Source organism: Alligator mississippiensis, chromosome 1 (genome assembly GCF_030867095.1).
Source record: "Alligator mississippiensis isolate rAllMis1 chromosome 1, rAllMis1, whole genome shotgun sequence".
NCBI classification, from domain to species: Eukaryota; Metazoa; Chordata; order Crocodylia; family Alligatoridae; genus Alligator; species Alligator mississippiensis.
The window spans coordinates 433,858,897-433,879,276 of NC_081824.1; the positions used below are offsets into that span (position 1 = coordinate 433,858,897).

Sequence of the window (20,380 nt, forward strand, 5' to 3'; positions counted from 1 at the left end):
ATTAGTACTCTAGCAGCCCAGGGCTCTCACTAGGATATATAGTAAAAGCTTTGTTATCTGGCACCCATGGGGAATGTGGGATGCTGGATAACAAAATATGCTGGTTAACTGAAAGGCCCGGACAGGCGTCTTTACCTGTTCAGGTCGCCGCCTCTCGCACCACGTCCGGGGCATCGCCACTCTTCCCGCTGCATCGCTGCCCTTCCTCCTACATCGCCGCCTCTCCTACGGGCCCCAAGGGACAAGGAGGCAGGCCCCATGCAGGCTGATATGCCCTGGACTGTGGGGGGCTCAGCGAAACTGGAAGCACTTCCGGTTTTGCTTTTACCTTTCATGTGGGCTAATAGAGCATGCCAGCTTGTAAGGTGGTGGATAACGCAGCTTTTACTGTACTACACGTGTCTAAGGGTGGCAATATCCATTCTGTTTCCAAGAGGAGTATATAGCAGTTGTTTAAAAAAAAAAAAAAAGACAAGAAGGGACCCTAGGTACCTGCAGTCTGTTTCTGGCTCTGCCACAGACCTGCTGTGCCTCCAGGCAATTCATTTTACCCACTGTCTGGTTTACTTAGATAAGGTCTTCAGTGTGGTAACTCTCTTGCTGTGTGTTTTTTATGGTGCTTAAGGAAAGTCACCAGAGACCCAATCTTCTGCTGGAGCCTTATGCATTAGAAATAATAAGAGGAAAAGGACAGGACATTGAGGCTGGATGGACACAACAAGTGAAAGGAGGTCTGAAGTACAGGTGGAATTGAACCTGGCTTGTATAAACATTTTTGCATCACATTAAAAGGAAATTAATACATAGGATTGCATGGCCTGATTTAACTATCATGATTCCTTGCCAAATAATGTAACTGGATGTACACATGGCTAATTAGGATATTTCTGTATGCAAGATCACATGTACAAATTAAAGCACAAGTCTTGCACTGTCAGTTGGTAGTCTACTTTTTCTGCTCTCTGAGCAGCTGGAGGGTGCATTTTTTTTCTGCCTTCTATACTTTATAAAACTTTTTAACTTATTTCTCCATAGAATATTTTCCCTATCAAACTAGGCTTTTCTACGATAGAATGCTTTCCTTATTAACTAGTCATCTCCCAAACCGTACTTTTAATACAGAAATTGCTGTTATTTAGGGATTGATAATACTGACAAGTGGCACAAGCTGTGCTCTAAGAAACTTAAGCAATTTTCATACATGATTTACAAATAGAGTAATAGTTTAAGGCCAGGTTGTGTGCATTTCTCTACCACTTCTATCCTGTTGGTTTCCCCTCTGTTCTCCTTGTCTTGCCTTTCCTTTACCTGAGAGGATTCAAACTGTTGGCAACACTTTTTAAAACTTATTAAATGTACCTAAGGTGGCATTGCAAAGTAGCCAAAACACAGTAAGGTTATTATATGTTTTTAGATTTGAAGGACTTAACTGTGGTTCTGAAGTAGTAAAAAGAGCTGGTAGTATAACTATATGTGTGTTCTGTTTCTGTTAGCAAGCAAATGAGAGAGCTGGAAAAGTCAGGAATGCTGAAAGGAATGCTGAGTGCAGAGAAGCAGTTTTCTCTCATCCATGGCTGTTCAGACTTAAAAGAAGCACTAGAGGGTGCCACTTTCATTCAGGTAAGTTAAATACTTGACTGTTCCTAGCAAAAAACAGGTATTTCATCTGGCCTTACTAATATGTTCTAGCCAACCTCAGTTAAAACAGCAAATAAATTTTGATGATTTTAGACCTAAATATTATCTCATAGTTATTAGACTAATTCAGATCAGTATTCCTTGCATCTACTGTATCTCATTTCCTGTAGGACTTAATCCTTCCGGTAGACCATTTCAAAACACTTGATATGAGACCAGAAGTCAATTATACTCCAAACTGTGTATATTTTTAAAGTTCTAGTTCAACTGATAGAACATTTTATCTTTTAAGTTCTAATTCTATTTGCTTTTTTGATTTTGAACAAATACAAAAAATGTTTTAATCAACCATATGCTTCTCTATTTAACATTCTGCATTTATAAACTATTTTTAGGGTAAAATGTTCTATAGAGGACTGTGTAACTGAACTTCAGAGCAAACTAGTAAAATCAAGTGAAACTTTTTGTACTCTCACCTACTTAAGGTTTGGAAATTTTGCTTTCTTGGGTTATAATTTAACCAAGTGGAGTCTCAAATTAATCAGTGGTTTATTCCTGATATATCAAGCAACTATTTAAGTTGGAAAAATCTGTTTGATTTAAGTGTTTATACTGTGTCCTTTGCCATATGCAAATATAGAAGAGAGTGTGCTGTTTTTCTCCAATCTGTAAATCATGGGTATTTAAAAAATGCAGAACAAATATAAAAAGTGGTATAATTGCATTAATAGGACTTCCAATAACTGCTCAGAATTCATAAGATGTGCACAGAATGCTGTAGGAGGCAGGAGCAAGAAAAAATTGTCAGCAAGAGATTCTAAAGAAGGTAAAAACAAGGTACCTCCCCAGTACATCAACTCTCATTTGCACCATTCTTATTGCTGTGAAATAGAATACAATTTTAAGGTGAAGCTCTCATTAACTTTAGAAGTAGATATAGCTTCATGCTCTCAGATTTAGTCCACATAGGGTATATCTACACAAAGTTACTGCCTACATGTGCACAGCAATTACTGTGCAGTAGATTAGTCTAATGTGGCATTTTCTAGTACCTGTAAATACAGGTACTAGAAATTGGCACATTCAAGTAATGCGCCAAAGTGCATGTGTAGACATTGACTGGGAGCAAATTGGTCCCAGTCAGCCTAAGCAGGAGAGGGCCACAGGGGGGCATGGATAGCTGTCCCGGCTTGGCATCTCAATCTCCACATGGCTGGCAGGCGGCTGTCCAGCAGCCAAACAGCTTTTCTCCACCCTGTGGAAATCGGGAGCAGACCCTGTGGCCCCTGCCAGTCCAAGGCTGGCCCCAGGAGGAGCCTGGAGTTCTCCCTGGCTGCTGCAGGAGGGGCAGGCTGGGCAGGAGCAGCCCTAGTCTGAATCACTCCCATCAGAAGCAAATTTGCTCCTGACAGGAGCATGTTCAGATGTGTGTGGGGGATGCAATTTAATGTGCCTGGATTTTCTGTACAGAAAATTTAGGTGCATCAATTGCATGTGTGGATGCGCCCACTGAACACCAAATGTTCAAAGTTCCTATTTCTTGTTCTGAAGTTTCCCTAGCCTTATTACAGCCTATATGTTATTTGTAGCATTTTGGCATTTGTGAATTTGGTTCTCGATAGTCTTATTGCAATAGAAGTTTAACTATAAATGCACTTTTCCCAATATGCCAAGGTTAGGCATTTCTGTATGGAAATGTGTCCATGTCATTAGATTATTATATCCTTAGTACTCTTTCTCAAAAGGTTAATCTCCCTTTTTTTAAAGATGATGGACATGGATGAGGAGAAAACTATCATGAAATGTCACATTCCACAAAAACTCTAGTGTTGTCAGAGTCAACATATAAAGGATTTTTAAAAATAGCTTACTGAGGAGAAAGTGTTACAAAGTCACAAAATACATATAATTTAAGCATGTAGAATAGAAGTTGATGATTAAGAACATGTACATGTGACAACTACAACAGTATTAAAACTACGATATCAGTGCACTCTCAAACACTCATTTAGTTCTGTGTTTTTGTTCTGGCTCTCCTGTAATCAAACTTGTTTTGGAGCACTATCAACATGTCCAGTCTCAGAAGTGGAATATAATTGAACATTGACCAAACTTCTGCCAGAATATGCAGTAGCTCAGATATTCAGAAGAGAAGTGACTGCTGGAAAATCAGCACTTCCCATGAATTACAGGGCCAAGGGGAGCCATGCTGACACAACCTATGAAATTGCATCTGCAAAGTGAATGGCACAGGTCTTCTATGTGACCCTATCCAGAGCCTTCTGGGCAGGAGGGGCAAGGTGGATAGCCAGGTGGCTGAATGGAAGATGGGAACTCTAATTTTAGCAGGAAGATACCTGATTTTTGAAAACAGTTCTGGCGCATAATGAAGAAAAAGCTGGTGAAAAAGCAATTATCTTCCAGAAATGCACAAGAATTTAGAATCCTGTTCTGAAGTCCTGTCTTTATTTGAACACATTGAGGTGGAAAACCCACCACTTCCCTAAGTAGTTTGTCCCAATGGTCACTCATCCTTATGGCTTGAAAATAAGTGCTTTTTCTAATGTGAATGTCAGGCTTTCACTTCCAGGCATGGGTTCTTGTTGTGCATTTCTTTGCTTGATTAAAGAGCTCATTAATATTAATTTTATCTCACTGTGAAGTTACTTGCATATTGATCAAGTCATTTCAGTCTTTTTGATTAAATTAAATAGCTTGAGCCCTTTAAGTATTCAACAACAGGGCATTTTCTCCAGCTCTTGAATAATTTTTTATGATTTGTTTTGCTTCATTTTCAATCTGTTAGCATTTTAAAAATGTGTATGCTAGCATTGTATGTGCTATTCTAGTCTTTTCAGTGCCCCATACTGAGGTAAAAATCCCCTCCCTGTTCTAATATGCTATTCCCCTGTTTCTCTATTGAAAGATCATGTTAACCATGTTTGCCATAGAGTTGCACTGTCCTGTAGGGTTGTTCCATCCTCTTTGTAGCACTGCCTGGCCAAACTGATGTCACTCATGAAGAAAATTGCAAAACTGGGTAATGTGGGGTTAGTTAAGTAATGTAGTTTTATCCTTTTTGGGCTCTGTGACTGAAGTTGAACAGGCATTAGTAATGAAGTTACTTGCTCTGAACAACAAATGGTAGATTGAGTACAGTAATCTGATATTTCAGGAACTGGAGCACTGCAGCATATCTTTTAACTGTAGTAAAGTACAAAATGTCTCTGTCAGGATGCTGGCTCTCACTGTACTGAGTTAGTGTTTATCTGTACAGTATCATATGCTAGAGATTTTCCTGCCATTTTAAGAGCTAGTGATTTTTAGCAAGCATCAAATGTCCCATTTATACGTGTTGTTATTACATTTTGGGATATTTGAGTAGTTGTTTTTGCTTCTTTGGTTCTGAGAAGAATTACAGTAGCTAAGATAGGAATTAAGTTGTCATATAAAAAAATGAATAAGTTATACCTGAACTGTCAGTGTCATGACACAGATCTAGCAAAGCATTCGTTGTTCATAACATGCAAATAGTATATAAATAATAATAAGGTAAATGGCCATGAGCTAAGACCCCCAACAATGCCTCCTTCTGAACATCTATTTCAGCAGTCTTTACAAACCCTTACAATGTGGATTTTATAGTGTCTGATGAAGGAGGCTATCACTTATGAAAGCTTATGCCTCTCTGAACTGGTTAGTCTCTAAGGTACGACTCTGCCTTTACTTCTGCCTGACTTTAGAGCAACATGGCCTACTACCTTCCTCTGTGTGGCTCTGTAATAGGTGTTTCTACTAATGCAGTTTGTAGGCCACAGAATGCTGTAGCTATTATTCAGGATCATTAAGCACTTACAAAATACTTAAAGGGTGTAATGGTTGCATTTTTCAGTCATCTTGGTAATTTTTATAAGCTAGTTATTTAGAGTGCCTTTTCAGAGTAGCTCATGAAGAAACCCCATTCCCACTGCAGGGTTTGCCTTAGTTCTGCTGGTTACAGAAGTTGGACTCTTGGGCTGTGTCCATATGAGCAGGGGCTTGCATTTGCAGCAGCACAAATTTGTGCCGCTACTTTGTGCTGCAGTGCATGCCCCTGCTTGCGCGCTTTGCAGCAGGACACATTGTCCCACTGCTCCATATGATGCAGAGGGAGCCTCAGCGTGGGGTCTAGCTGGCAGGCAGCCCCCACACTCAGGCACCCTGTGCCCCAGCCAGCTGGGGAGCGGCACGTAGAGACCCTGGGCTGCCTGCTTCCCTATCTCTGCTTGCTGCAAAGCCCCTGTGCATCAGCCAGCCACTTCCCAGCTGGCTGGGGTGCAGTGTGCCTTGAGAAGGGGCAGCAAGTAGGCGGCTCTGGTCTGGCTGCTCCCTTGTCTCTGAGTGCCTCAGGGCAGGGGCTGCACTGTAGAGCCTGTGCACTGAGGCACTTGGAACCCCCATCTCGAGGCACACTGCATCCCAGCCAGCTGGCTAGTGACTGGCTCAGACGTAGGGTGCCTCAGCACAGGAGGTACCCTGCTTTGCACTGCACTGCTTGGTGGGCTTTGCACTGCTTTTTTGCTACCGGGAACTCTGGAAAGAGGTTTGCAGTGCCATAACCTGAACATGCCTGCATGTCTGGATCTGACCTTTTGAGTGCAAGTGTGTGAACATGCATGACCATATTTTTCTATCAAGTTCCCTGTTTTCTTTCTGCCTGTGGTAAACATTTGTATGTACCTGAGTGTCCTTTCATGGTAGTATTCCTTTGTTACTACACCTGTGTTTTTCAGTTTTTTATTCAGTATTTTTGTGGACATTTTTTTATTTAGGTCATCTGATGTTATCTGGTTCTCATCCTTCCTCCAGTTATTTTCAGTAGTTGCATATGAGGTGACATCACAACATTATGTCTCATTCTGTTATCTTACCGGTGGCTCAGTCAGAACAATCTGTAGATCAATCTCTGTCTCTTGTTGAAATATAAGGCCTGTCTACACTTGACATTGTCTCAGATTAAACTTGAGTCATTTTGCATTAAAGAATTTTCTTTCCCCAAACACAAGTGTTGTAGTGAATCATGTGGTATTTGAACATGTGCGTTTAAACGCACTTGGGAAGCAAGTCTGCTGAAGTGCAGGATGGGCTCATCTGCAGCAAAGTAGGGGTGGAGACGTACTTATCCCAAAGTAGCTCTTGAGTATCTCCTAAATCCTCCCACCAGTATCCTACACAGTTTTTCAGGATGCCTGGATTGCATGTTTGAGTGCCCTTGCTGTTCCAGGATCATCCTGACTCACCTGTTTAAACACTGGCACACAACCAGTTACTGTCCTCCTGTGACCCCAGTACTGAGGTTGTCCATATGACTGTCACACTCCTGTCTGTTGAACAGCTATCCCTCGTACTGAGGTTCTAGACTTCGTTGTTTTTTGGGAAAGGAATATGTGCAGGCCTATCTGTGCACTGGAATGGCTAGAATTCAGATATATAAGTGTCTGTCTGAACAAATGAATGAGGGAAGCGCAACACATATTGAAGCCAGTGCCAAATAAAAGAAAAGAACTTAACCTGGTTGAAAAAAGTGTAAGGGATGACCATGACTTTTGGAGAACTTGCAGCATCTACAGCTACTTTGAGCTGGACTGTATATTTGCGAGGGAACCTAAAATTAAACCTCTGCGTTTGATGGAGATCACCAAAGAACACTGAAAGCACCCATGGCAGTAATAATCCCAAACCCTCTGATTTCATGACCACTGCAGACACGGAGGAAAGACTACTTTCCAAAGACCGAGGAGCTGACAGAATTGCAACCAGGTGGTCCAACTGCATCACAGAGGAGACACTGCAGGGAATCACTTCCAGTAAGCAGTATATGTTGCTTATGTGGAGACAAACAGCTCTTAGTTTGAGGTGTCGTAAGGGTGATGTCATATTTGTCTAGAGCAGGAGTAGGCAACCCCTGGCATGGGTGCCAGAGCATGGCATGTGAACGCATTTTGCTTGGTACATGTGCCTTGGGGCCAGGGCTACACTACCACAACAAGGATCTGGCCCCTTGTGGCTCCCCTGCCATCCACCTGGCATGCTAATGTCTTACAAGTTGAGGTTGCAGGTATTTTTGGCACTGCCCAAAAATGTTGCTGACCCCTAGTTTAGATTGCCTAGTATTCAAGTATATGAATTATTATACATTCATCAAAAATGGATGGTGGGATGGAATAAGAAGAATATTTTCATTTAAAACCCAAAATACATGGCCATCCAGTGGGAATCCATGAACCTCAGGAGTGGAACAGTGCATTACAGAATGTCTGGCTAGAATTCAGAGTTCTTTTTCAAAGTCTGACTCTCCTGTGTAGCCATGCAGCAAAGAGAAAAATATTTCTTTAATTGGGGAGTAACGGTGCAGTGGTATGCTCTAGTGGCACCACAGTTATTGGTCTTAATATAGACACAGAAAACCTACTGCAAATTTCAAGAGCAGATCTGCCTTTTCATTGTTCCATCTTTAGTTTTCCCATGTGTTTTTAACATTCCTGGCTGAAATTCTTTTGAATACAAATTAGGTTTGATTAGCTTGGTTCAAAGTATTAACATAAAATGCTCGTGCATGCATGCTTACTTGTGTTCCCTGGTTGAGAATCACTAATTTAAAGAGACTATATGTGAATTCTTCAAAATTATACCTTCTTGCAATTGAGTAGGAGATATAAACTTGCTTCCCTTTTCATCTTGAATCTGGGCTGTAATAACCAAGGCATCTGGCTATACAGGTGGAAGAGATGCAACAAACATTAATTTTAAGAAAAAAAGTTTAGCATCCTGAAATGGTCAACTTTTGACAGCTGTTTACTGCCAAAATAATGCATGGTAATTATATTTTATATATCATGATAAATGTCCGTAACCCAATAAAAAACCATATATAAAAACAAAATATGGTCATAGAGCAAGTGTGGTTACTTACTATCAGGTTGGGTCAGATGCTAACAGCTGTGCATTGAAACATGGAAAAAGGGGTGCTTGGCACTCTGTAGTCTCTGTTTTCTGTCACAAGCAAATAGTGTGTTGGCAAGGTTTCTTCCATTCTTGAAGAAATTGATCACTGTAGAATTATCTTCTCTGTCCTGAGGATTTAAAAAATGAGCATATATAATTACAGCCTGCTTTGAGCATTTTATTACAATAAATAAATATCAGTGAAAGATCCAAAATTATTTAAGATTATGAAAATGTTGTGACACTTATTTTGGTTAATAAGTGTAAAGATTTGGAGTTTCTCTTATTTTTTACAGTTATTAGCTTATTAATTTTTTCAATTCTTTTTTTCAATCAAAAGGAAGACAGGCAAGATGATAAAATGTATTAATTAGCTCTTACAGTAAGAGACAGGTCTGACTAAAGTTAGACACGCTATGTATTTGGCTAAAAGTTTGTTAACCTATGTGCATTAGGTGAGGAGAATAGAAACATGCAGTTTCTAACATCCATAAAATGTGAAGAAATAATCTCTCTAGCCTTAAATCTACCCAAGTTATAATACAGACTTAACTAGCATGTAGCATTAAATGTACAAGCTCCTTTGCAATGCTAGGAGAGTATGATACTTACTTGTTTACCAGGAGTCTTTCAGTTTTGGGAGCATATTTTCTCCAATTTTAAGATCTTGCTGCTTGATATTCAGCATGATTTCTTCAATGCATAGTACGCATCTGCCAAAATGGCTCCTTTGAACTCTGTTTTTGTTTAAAATTCTATCATTCATCATGGCCAGTAATGACTCTGGGTTACTCGGTAACTGCTGGTTACTAAGTAAACTCTTTCCTCCATTTACTTTTTAAATATTATTAGAATTGATGCAAATCTTTGCTTACCAAAAGAGATGTGCAAGTAAACTTAAATACCCTTCGTCTTATGTGACTTCTAAGTAAACCAAAACTAGATGAGACTGCTTTCACAAAATTTTCACTTTGAGGGGGAAGGGTTTTGTTTTATACTTTCCTAAGTTCAGTATCTAAGATGCGTCTAATCCAAGTGCACTATGGAACATATTTTCCGTTACTCTATTTCTGCACTGAATTTGTGGCCAGTGGCACAAGATAAATGAATTCAAGCCAATCCTGTGAATCCCTAATTTTGGATCCGATACCTGGAACTACTTGGAGTAGCCCTAGGGCTGCTCTGAATCTGGCCAATTTGTAATTGACCTCCAATCAGAAGAGCCAGAGTGAGATTAATTGTGGTCTTAACTTATGTATTTGGGATATTTTGACTTAAATTGATTTTGTAGATTAGAATATTTCATGTAGATTTTTCAGTCCTTCACATCTCTTGTCTAATATATAGTTCAATTTTATAGTGACTTATTTTTTATACAATTGTGAACCTCCTTAGATCTAGAAATTAGGGAAATAACAGGCAATTTGATTTATTTTTATAGGGGAAAACAAAATATATTAGATACTTTACAGAATAAATCATAAGACATGGGATGGCCTTTACCCTAAATGGAATAATCTTAGATAAAAAAAACATGCAAACATAAGGCTGGAAAGGACCTCAGGAAGTAATTTAGTCTAGTCCCTTTCTCAGGACAGGTTCATTTATGTTTAAACTGTCTCAGACAAATGTTTATCATACCTTCACTTAATCTTCCAGTGATGGAGATTCCATAGTTTCTCTGGTAATCTTGTCCAGGATTTAACCACTCCCAGAAGTAGAAAGTTCTTAATATTTGAACTCTTCCTTGTTGCAACTGAAGCTCATTATTTCTTGTCCTGTCCCTTGTGTACATAGAGAATGAATGATCACTGTCATCATCTTTATAACAGCTGTTTTTGTAATTGAAAATTGTTGCCAAATTTCCCCTCATATTTCTCTTCCCTGGACTAAATAATCCCAGTTCTTTCAACCTTTTCTTGTATGTCTTGTTTCCAGACTTCTAATTGTTGTTGTTGGAGAGGAATCAGAAGAGAGCAGTTTTCCATATCTTCCTTAACAAGGTGGCCAGAACTGGACCTTGTCCTCTTGGTAGACTACTACTGAATAAAGCAGAAAAATCACTTTCCATGACGTGTATGATACTCTGATGTTCTAATTCATCTCAGTAAGCTTCTAGCCCCCCCGCAACAATATTATATTGTTGACTTCTTGTCAGCTTGTAGACCACTGTAAACCTCCAGTACCAGGCCCTTATTGAATTTCAGCATATTTGCTTAATAAATTGTGAAATGATATTAAGTTTATTTTGAATCTTAATCGTGTTGTGTAAAGGGCCTGCTACCGTATCGAGCTTGGTGTCATCTGCAAATCCTCCAAGTCATTAATGAACACATAAAACTATACCAGACCCAGGACAGACCTGTGGAGTGCCCTGCTTGGTTGTCTGCTGGAAGTCTGACATTGACATTGAGTCATTGAAGACTACTCTTAGAGCACAATGATCTATTCAGTTATGCACTAAACTTGGAGTATCATCTGGACAGTATTTCTTTTGCTTCCATATGAGGATGTTTTGGGAGATGGTGTCAAAAGCCTTTACTAAAGCCAGGGCATATTGCATCTGCTGCTCCTACTCTATCCTTCAGGCCTGTTACAGTCGTTGAAATTGTATGAAGTGCAGCTGTGCCTAAGGGCGCTTGTCAGGGATAAAAGCCCATTGTGTACTGGGCACTGTACAAAGATGCAGTAAAAGGACAGTCTAGGCTCCAGATAAATGCAATCTAAATTATAACAAGATGCAACAAGTGGATGAGAGAAACACCTGGTGAAGAGGGTGTGGTAACAGTGAAATTGTGAAGTTTACATGTGCAGTAAGCACACCATGTTCAGCTCCTTTATAGACAGCTATAGCAGAGAGAAATCATGAGGAAGCATTAGAAGGGATGTAAGTTAGCAACTCTGTGGATTGTTTCAGGGATTTCTGGCTCCTAAGACTGGTATGAGAGAAAGCATGGAGGTGTTTGAGGAAAAGGCTGTGTGGTAGATAACAAATGTGTGGGTAACAGAGTGAAGGTAGAGTTTAAAGTTGCAGTGAGATATTACCAGCGAGGCAGTAAACATAAAAGGCCTCAATGCTGAGGACAAGAAACTCAAGCTTGGTGCTCCAGAGAGGGGTGCCGTAAGAGGGAGTGCTTTGCTGAATGAGTTCTTCAGAGAGCTCAGGACCAATCTACAATCAGTTCCATCCAACCAACTTGGCCAGTATAAGGGTAGCCTAAGAAGTTGCATTTTCCTAAAAAGATTGTTCGTGTGTTTTAAATATAGGCTTTGGTAACTCCTAGGCTGTACCATAGAGTCTTAGGTTTGTGTGTCCTTCTGTATGCATGTGGCTAACTGGCTATTCAGATGTTCCTTCAGCAAGACAAAGTTTTGATTTAGTACCTCTTGAGAACAGATTTCATTTAGCAACGTGGAGAACGAAGAGAAGTTTGGTTTTTTTTACTCCTCCACTTGGGAATCAACTAAACCCTAGTTTCTTATTTTGTCACAGCCAACATAAACCTTGAGTGATAAATAATTTCATACATTACTACACCTCTGTATTTGCATGTCCTTTTATTCAAGTAATAAGAGCCTTCATCGGCATATGCAAATGTATAAGGTGGTACAGCAATTGTGTGAATCCTCTTTTTCCGGTGCACCAATATGAGAGCAAAAGATGATGCTTAAGGATGGATGGAATTCTTAACAGGATCCACCCTGCTCATTTTGGAGGTTGGTTGTATGGATTACAGGCCTACTACCTGTTCCTGTTGCAGCTTGTGCCACTGTGCTGCTGCTTCTGGTGGATATTCTGTTCAATTCAGTGAGCACTAAGATAGATGCTTTTTAGAACTACTGTGCTCTGATTATTTTTCATCCCTGATCTGCTCTTGCATGGTTTGTCTTTTGTGACTGATTGATTACATCAGTACTATATAGATTCAAGTCTGCAGTGTGCTTCTTGCTTTTTTACTTCACGTTTTTAGCATTCTTATGGACAGCTTTGGGAATGAGCCAGGGAACACCACCTAGAAATAAGCTCCACTTGCTCATGCTTTCTTAGCAGGTGTGAGTTGCACAGAGCAGCCCTGAGTACATACATCATGGCAGGAGAGCTTGAGCAATGTACTGGTGCATCATACCAGCCTGCTCCCAAATCACTCATGCTGCCTGATCTGTTGGACACTTGCAGAATAGGTGAGTGGGTGGGGCTTATTTCTTAGTGGCAAGCCTGGGCTTCTGCTGGAGGCGATACAGACATAGCCCTGTTGGGCTGACCCATGGTAGTGTTCAGCAGTGTCTGAATTGTGGAGTATCTTGTTCCTTGAAGTGTGGGCTAACCATGACTACTTCTTTATGCCTCCCCCCACTCTGTTTCTAATAAACACGTTGACTAGTTGGTTCTCTGCAGATCATATACTTCCATCTTTTTCTCTACAGGGTGTGTAGAAACTCTAGGTACTCTCCTCTTTTATTTGGAATGTGGTCACTGCTGTCAGATGAGTGAATGGATGCCTTTAGTTTGCTTCACTGTGCATCTCTGTGGTTACACTCACATCTTTTCTACTGCATGCAGGGGCAAGTAAACATTTATGAGTGCACTTCTCTTCTGTACAGTCCTTGCATTTAGGGATATATCTCCCCGTTCCCAATCCCAGTCTTACGTGCCACTCTTCTTCCAAAAATAGCATCGGCTCAGAAACTGCATTGTTTAATTTGGATAGAGATAACTTTGGAGTGTATGTATTATTTCTTTCCAATATTGGTTGTATTTTGCAGGAATCATTTTTATGATTTAGAAGTGGTAAAGTTTTACAAAATTATCTAAATTACTGTAGCCAGCAGTTCTGTTGCTAAATAAAGCAGTGAGCGAATTGCAAGGGATTCTTGATTAAATTCCAGATCTCTTTTCCAAATATTTGATAGAACCCATCCCAGTGATGATAAATAGGGGGAAGCAATACACCAAAAGTATCATTCATACATATATACATAATATTATTTAACCATTTGGTACATGGTTTTCCAACCAGGCAAAATGAATTGAGTACCTTTCTGTCCTCGAGTCATAGCAGATGAGAAACAGGAGGTGATGGTAGTGTTTGCAGGGTTGGGGGCTGTGTGGGCACATGGAAGAGGAGGAAAGGAGGGCACCTCAGGTGTTGGCAACCCCAGGACACATCTGAACAGCCATGGCTAACGGACTAAGTAGCCAGCTCAGTGTTGGATGGGAAGGGTCTCAAGGGGAAAACACTGAATACAGGCAGCCCCCACTTAACACTGTTTCGCTTACCGCTATTTCACTATAATGCTCATTTAAAATTGATACCTGATTTCACTTAGCGCTCAGCGAGTTTCGTTTGCCATCTTGGGTCATTAAAAACAATTGCGGTTGCCATCTTGGGTTGTCATATACTTTCAGTTTTGCTTAACGCTCGTTTCGCTTAATGCTCGGTTTTTCAGGAACCAATTAAGAGCACTAAGTGGGGGTTGCCTGTACAGCTCAGGAGGGAGTTGTGCTGGGGATAGAGCAATGACTTTTTTTTCTGTGGACGTGCATCATGTATATTGCAATGAGAAAAGTGTCATGCTATATATCATTGTAAGAAAGACATATTGTTTTTTCCCCCACTGATTACTTAAATCTTATTTAAAATCCACAGGCCTTTATTCTTTATGCAGTTTTTTTAGGCCTCTGTTTTAAAGCCAGGATTATCTTTTTTTTTACTAACTCAAGTAAAAGTGGCTCTTAACCTTTTTCCCTGTCGGGGTTTAAGGAGTCTTTTTGGGGACCACAGAGATCTCCATTTTATTTATTTAAATCTGTTTGTGCATTCCTGTATTTCAACATGGCCCCTGTCAAAATAGTACTGCAGATTAATGGTCTGTCATGTGGTAAACATAGAAATAAATCATACCGGTGGGTTTGCAGTTTACAGAGATTCTGATCTGTTTCCACAAAACTGAGAGCATGTTTTGTAATAATCGGAAAAGGATCATGAGTTCTAAACAGCACAATCTCCTTTTTGCTTTTCGAGACCATTTCCTTGATTGAACTACTGCTTTCGTAACCACTGGAGGAGCACTCTAGGTTTGATATATAGAAGTGTTGAGCACCAACCCTTCAAATAAAAGTCGGTGGGAGCTGCGCGTCCTCTGTGCTGTTTGAAACTGGTCCTCAGCCGCACCCCCTCCCCCCAGCATGCCATAAAAACTCCACAGTCCACCTGTGTTGCAAAAACTGTTTTTCTGTATATCCAGTAGATGTAAAGCTGTATTAAATTAATAGTTATACAGTTAGTTTCCATTTTCCTAATTTTTATGTATTTAATGATTGTTTTTGTTTTGCTTATTCAGTGTGAAACTTGTTGCTGTTGCTGAGCAAGGCAGAGCTCCCCCTGTCCCCTTTGCTCACCAGGATGCAGGTCCAGCTGCAGGTCCCCCTTCCCCTTCCCGCTCCCTTGTGGTACTGAACTGGTGCCCTGCCCCTGCCCCCATTGGCGATGTATAGGGGGCCGGCCGTGCACTCCCTGGAAGCGCCAGCCATGAAACCGGAAGTGCTGGCGGAAGTGCACTTCCTGTTTTGCCGCTAGCTTGGTGATTGGCCGCTGGGAGACACCCCCCTCCCCCCCCCCATTGGCGATCTGGTGCCCCGCCTGACTCAGAAGCCACGAGTTGCCCATGCCCGCCCGTGCCCATGCTGTTGCCCCTCACTCCCAACTGACAGCCCCCTTCACTTCCAGCGCACAGCCCCCACTCTCCCAGCCTTGTTGGTGCCTTTCACGCCCAACCCTCAACCCCTCATCCCTGGTGGTAGGTCTCACTTCCAACCTGCAGCCTCATCCCAGCCCTGCTAATGCCCTTACTCCTGACTTGCTGTTCCCTGTCCCCAGCCCTCCCTCCCCCCCCCAATGTCTAGAGCAGGGGGGAGGATGTGTGGAGCAGGGGGAGCATGGCCCAGGTGCTTCTATTCCCCTCAGGCCACCTACTCTGCCACCCTACCCCGCCTCCCCTCCAGCTGCGCCGGAGGAGTGAGGGCAGTGCGGCCCCCTCCTCCCCGCATCTGTTACTCCTCCTGCTGCTTATACCGGAGTTGGTGCTGGGATCCTGGTGGTTGCAGCAATGAGTCTTTCTGTCCATCTGTTCCCACCCACTGGCATATGGGCTCATCCTGCCGGGGTTCTGTGCTAGGTGGGTGGCAGCAGAGAAACTTCATCAGGCAGCACCCAGCTCTGGGCAGCGCCTAGCCCCAGGCAGCCCTGATCCCCTGGTGTGGGCCGTGTTTCTCCTTGGGGTTGGCAAGCAGCTGGCGCTTGTCATGATACAGTGGGGGTGCAGGCAGCCTCCAGGCAGGGATAGAGTGTGGTGCTGTGGCAGGTGGCGCCTCATGAGAAGGTGCACTCTAAGAGCTTGCTGGGCTGCTGAACCAACAGCACTGTGCACTGCCCTGCCTGCCTTTGCAGCTCGCGTAGTGCTGGGCTAAGCCAGTGGAAGCCCAGCACAAAGAGTGCCAAGGCCGAGCCCCCTGCCTGGAAACAGCTGGCGCCCAAGCGCTGCTCCCCTGACTCCTCATCTCAGGTGCAGATCCCTTGAAACCTGCTTGCAGCCCCCATGGGGGGCCATGGGTCCCTGGTTGAGATCCACTGTTCTTGAGTATAGCGCAGGATTTTTCAACCTTTTTTTAGTCTAAGTATCCCCAGCGGCCGGACGCCAAGCAGGGGCGGCGGGGGGGCTAGCGTTCGGCCACATGCCGAGTGGGAGGTGGGTCACAACTGGACACAGAGCAGGGAGGCAGGGTCAGCGTGTGGGCGGTCAGGGATAAAGTGCTGCTGCCTCCCAGGAGCTGGGCTGGGGTGGGGTGGGAAAGCTCACCGGGCTGGGGTGAGGGGAGCAGCATCCCTCTGCAGGGCGGGGAAGCTCACCAGGCTGGTGTGTGGTGGCAGCCACTGCCGTATGCAAGCTTCTATGCCCTGCAGAGGGGCACTGCTGCCCTCACCCCAGCCGGTGAGCTTCCCTGGCCCTGCTCCTGGGAGGCAGCGGCGCTCTGTCCCTGCCTGTCCGCGCGTACCCCCTGCGACCAGTCCAAGTATTCCTAGTGGTACACATACCCCCAGTTGACAACCCCTGGTATAGCAGTATCAGGACCAAAATGATAAATTTATTTGGGGTAGAGGTTTGCTTTGTTTTTTATGTATATATTACATATGCACTCATTGTCTAGTACAATGACATCTTCCATACTGGCTGAGGATTCTTGGTGTTGCAGTAAACACAAAAATTAAATATTAATACTAATAACTAGAACTATGTGCATAGAAGAAACAACAGTTTTGAAGTATACATGTGTATTTAAACATGAAAATCTAGTTGGAGAGACTCAAATATTGTAAAAGCAGTGAAAGATTTATTTTAGCAGGTTAAGTTTTACTGATTATAAATGTTATGATCTCCCTGCAAAAAAAATCTACTGTAAGAGGTTTTGAAATAACTATGATGGTTAGCTAGAAAGAAAATAATGATATGGGAGGATTTTTTTGTTTGCTGTGTATTATAAAGAATTAATCTACTACAGGATGGCGGCATAGTAGTAATAATCTATAGCATTTACATATTATTAGAAATTAACTTGGGCTAGACCCAAATTTTTCTCATAGGTATTTAAGTCCTACAAAAATCATGTAAATTGACCCTACTGCTGCAGTTGCAAAGTCACTTAGATAGCTAGAATTGTCAGCACTTTCACTTTGACCTGAAATCTTCTCTGAGCTAGACTTCATCTTCTGCATGTACTCAGAAATGGTCCAGATCAAGCACTGAGTTGTCTAAGCCCTGTCTAAGCTCCATTCTGATCCATATTGAAGCTAGGATGTGCCTGAAGACGACCTATATTCCCCAATCTATTAAACATCCATAGAGCATACCTAACACTTGACACAGACAACACAAAAGTTCAGTTCAAAGCCCAGCTTTGAATTCAAACTTTCATTCTTGAGCACGGCTGGTGTGGAGGCTCTGGTGCCATCCACGTAGGTACACAAATTCTTAGATCTGTGGTCTGGTAGCCTGAATTGGAGCCTCTTAGCATTTGTCTTCTTTTGGCCATTTTGTAGGCCCATGTTATTACCTTGTCTGTCTTCTTTCTTCTGGCTCTGGTAACCATTGTCTTCATGTTCGTGTACTGCCATCTCTTGGACTCTTGCACATTCTTATTATAGTAAACTTTCCTGAGGGCCTGCTACCTTTCTGCTTTGTCCCCAGAGCCACATGAGCATATCTGTGACCCTCCAGTTCAAGCCACACCAAGTAGGCTTTCTTGCACAGTTGATGGATAACATGGTAGGTAGCCTTTGACACAGGTGGTGCAAGTGAGCAGCTAAGATGTTTGATCCTTGGAGCATCTGAGGATGAAAAAAAAGAATCTGACTGTATACCAGCACTTCAACATGGAGGTGACATCTAGTTACCATAAACTCAAAGCAGTTGTGGCCACACAGGTAAACAGAGCAACCAGATCAGTGGAGTGTGCAAAATCTGGAGGTAAAAAAACTCTCTTCTTCCAGCAGATTTACCTTGATTCAGAGGGTTTCCTCAAGGGACTGAATGCATTCTTTCTGGAATTAGAGCAGCCAGGTTTAGATGGAGGTCACTTGTTTGTGTATCTATGGCCTACCTTGAGAGTATTCTAATGCAGACCCATTGAAAAATAGTTCGAATTTTCTATTTAACATTTGCAGAGAGTAAGCATTAAACAAACTTCTGTTGCACACAGGGTACTGTTGTTGAAAGCCAATGAATTGACATGTTCTAATCAGGCTGTTACAAAAGATGTTTATTATAAAGTTAATTAAGTCAAAAGTTAGGGTATAATAACCGTATTCAGGTGTTAGAGCCTTGGAATAATGGTGTACTGTTTGCTGCAAATGAGAAGTGTGATCGTCTCCAAAAAAAAGGACACAGGAATATACAGTGTCACTTAAAATGCATTCAGATTCATTCCAACCTTGTTGCACTATTTCAGAAAGCACATGATAGTCTTAATACTGTATTTTATCTGCTTATTGTTTGATCTCCTTTTTCTCAGAGTAAACAGAATAGCTTCAGACCAGTCCAAGCTTCATAACTGACAGCAAATGAAGTTCCTGATTTAGTAGATTGTTTAGAGCTTAATTTCCCTTGTGTTCTTTGGGGAGTTAGTGCCCCTGACTGGAAAATAATTCTGTGCTCAACAAAGACAGTAACTTTGTTGCACTGGTCCAACAAATGGAATACAATTGTGACACTATAAAAGAAACTTCAAGCAAATGATCCATTCAGGAGCCTTACATAATCATAGCGGGTTTGGGTTTCCTGCAGTTTTGAGCTTTACCTCTTTTGATTATCATATGATCTGAAAAAAGGCGTAGAGTTTCAGATGGAGTGGCTCACAATAAACCTATTCAGGGCAACTCTCTTTTATTAGTTTGAACTGTATCTACAGAGTTCTCTTCATCTGTGGCTTTACTAAAAGAAACTATTTAAACTTGACCAACTTGCCAGGATCCAGGAGTTACAAGCAGAGTATCATTTTGTTCAGATAAGGGGATTTATTACATTGGGCTTTATCTGCAGTTCTTAAAAGACCCTGTTTATCTCTTCTGAATTGTGGAGTTTTTAAGACTTAAACCTCAGTAAAATTCCACACAACATGATTTTTATAACAAATTTGGAATTATTTTTAACTTGTTTATGTCCAGTTTGGTGGGGGTCCCTTTATCCTAAAACACTCACACAGCATAGTTGATCTGAGGTCATAAAAAACAAACATGAGTTTACTTCCTCAACCCTTCTCATAACTTAGCAGTGTTGATGGGCTGTGGCTGAGGGCTGGGGTGGCATGGGTGCTAAGGTACATGGTGGACAGCCCAGAGTTTGCAAGTTTGAAGCCACAGGAAAAGTGCTTACAGTGCGGCCCTATCGGATTCTAGTGAATCTGAGAATTCTGCTAAATACCTTGTCACAAGGACATGAAAAAGGAAGGATAGGCTGTAATTGGAAGAGACGATGAAAGTGTTATCTGTGTTTTTCTGTTAAGGGAATAGACTGGCCTGATGTAATTGAAGTTCACAATGTATAGACCCTTGCCTGCTTCTGTACGTTCATACAATGACTATAGTCCGTGGAAAAGCATACATCTTTCACTTGTCTTCACTTAGCAAGGAGATTATACTCTTTCCTGTTGTATGTGGTTTCCATCACAGTCATCCTCCATGACTTTGTTACTTTGGGGATGGATAACTGCTGTGTGCTCTACCTGAGGCTGCACTTAGGAACCTTTTAAGAACTTCACTGATTGCGGAATGTCGCTGCTTGCCCATTTACTGGACTTTCACGTTTATGCTCCATAGACTATGCTAGTTTCTGGCTGTATACCACGAATATTCCAGTGTTTGACTTTGATTTACAGTGCCTCTTAGGGTTTGGAGACTTCTCTTTTTGACTGTTGAAATCAGCTGAAGCACTTGATATGACAGTCCCTAGTTTTGCATGTCTGAGGGCTACTGGCAAGCATTTCCAATGAAGGATCCACAACTATGAACTTGTTTCCACTTCTTTAATACTACAGTTCTTACGTTTATCTCCTTTAAGGACATGGAAATGCTTATCTATTAATTTATGTCTTGTCTCAGTGTGAAAATACACCAGTATACCCATAGCTGAATGTGTTTCATGATAGCTCTGCCTGTCAGACTCTCCCAGGTGAAAAATATAGGCATGAATATACATGACTTTATTC

General features: G+C 41.8%; 2 protein-coding genes across 5 annotated transcripts in view; one reads left to right on the plus strand and one right to left on the minus strand.

Moving 5' to 3' along the window:
• IFT88 (intraflagellar transport 88) overlaps positions 1-9,358 on the minus strand; it is a 131,837-nt gene extending 122,479 nt beyond the window's left edge. The window contains exons 1-2 of one of the 2 annotated variants that reach the window (XM_019481967.2): positions 9,235-9,358; positions 8,591-8,750 (exon numbers count right to left, since the gene is read on the minus strand). The gene's annotated coding sequence lies outside the window, so the exon portion shown is untranslated. The remainder of the gene's footprint in view (positions 1-8,590; positions 8,751-9,234) is intronic. The other variant, XM_019481969.2, reaches the window with a different exon arrangement.
• Positions 1-20,380, plus strand: part of CRYL1 (crystallin lambda 1) — a 97,042-nt gene that overhangs the window by 19,351 nt on the left and 57,311 nt on the right. For all 3 annotated transcript variants that reach the window (XM_006267734.4, XM_019481971.2, XM_019481970.2), the window contains exon 3: positions 1,494-1,620. In XM_006267734.4, coding sequence (XP_006267796.2) covers positions 1,494-1,620 — 127 coding nt within the window. The remainder of the gene's footprint in view (positions 1-1,493; positions 1,621-20,380) is intronic.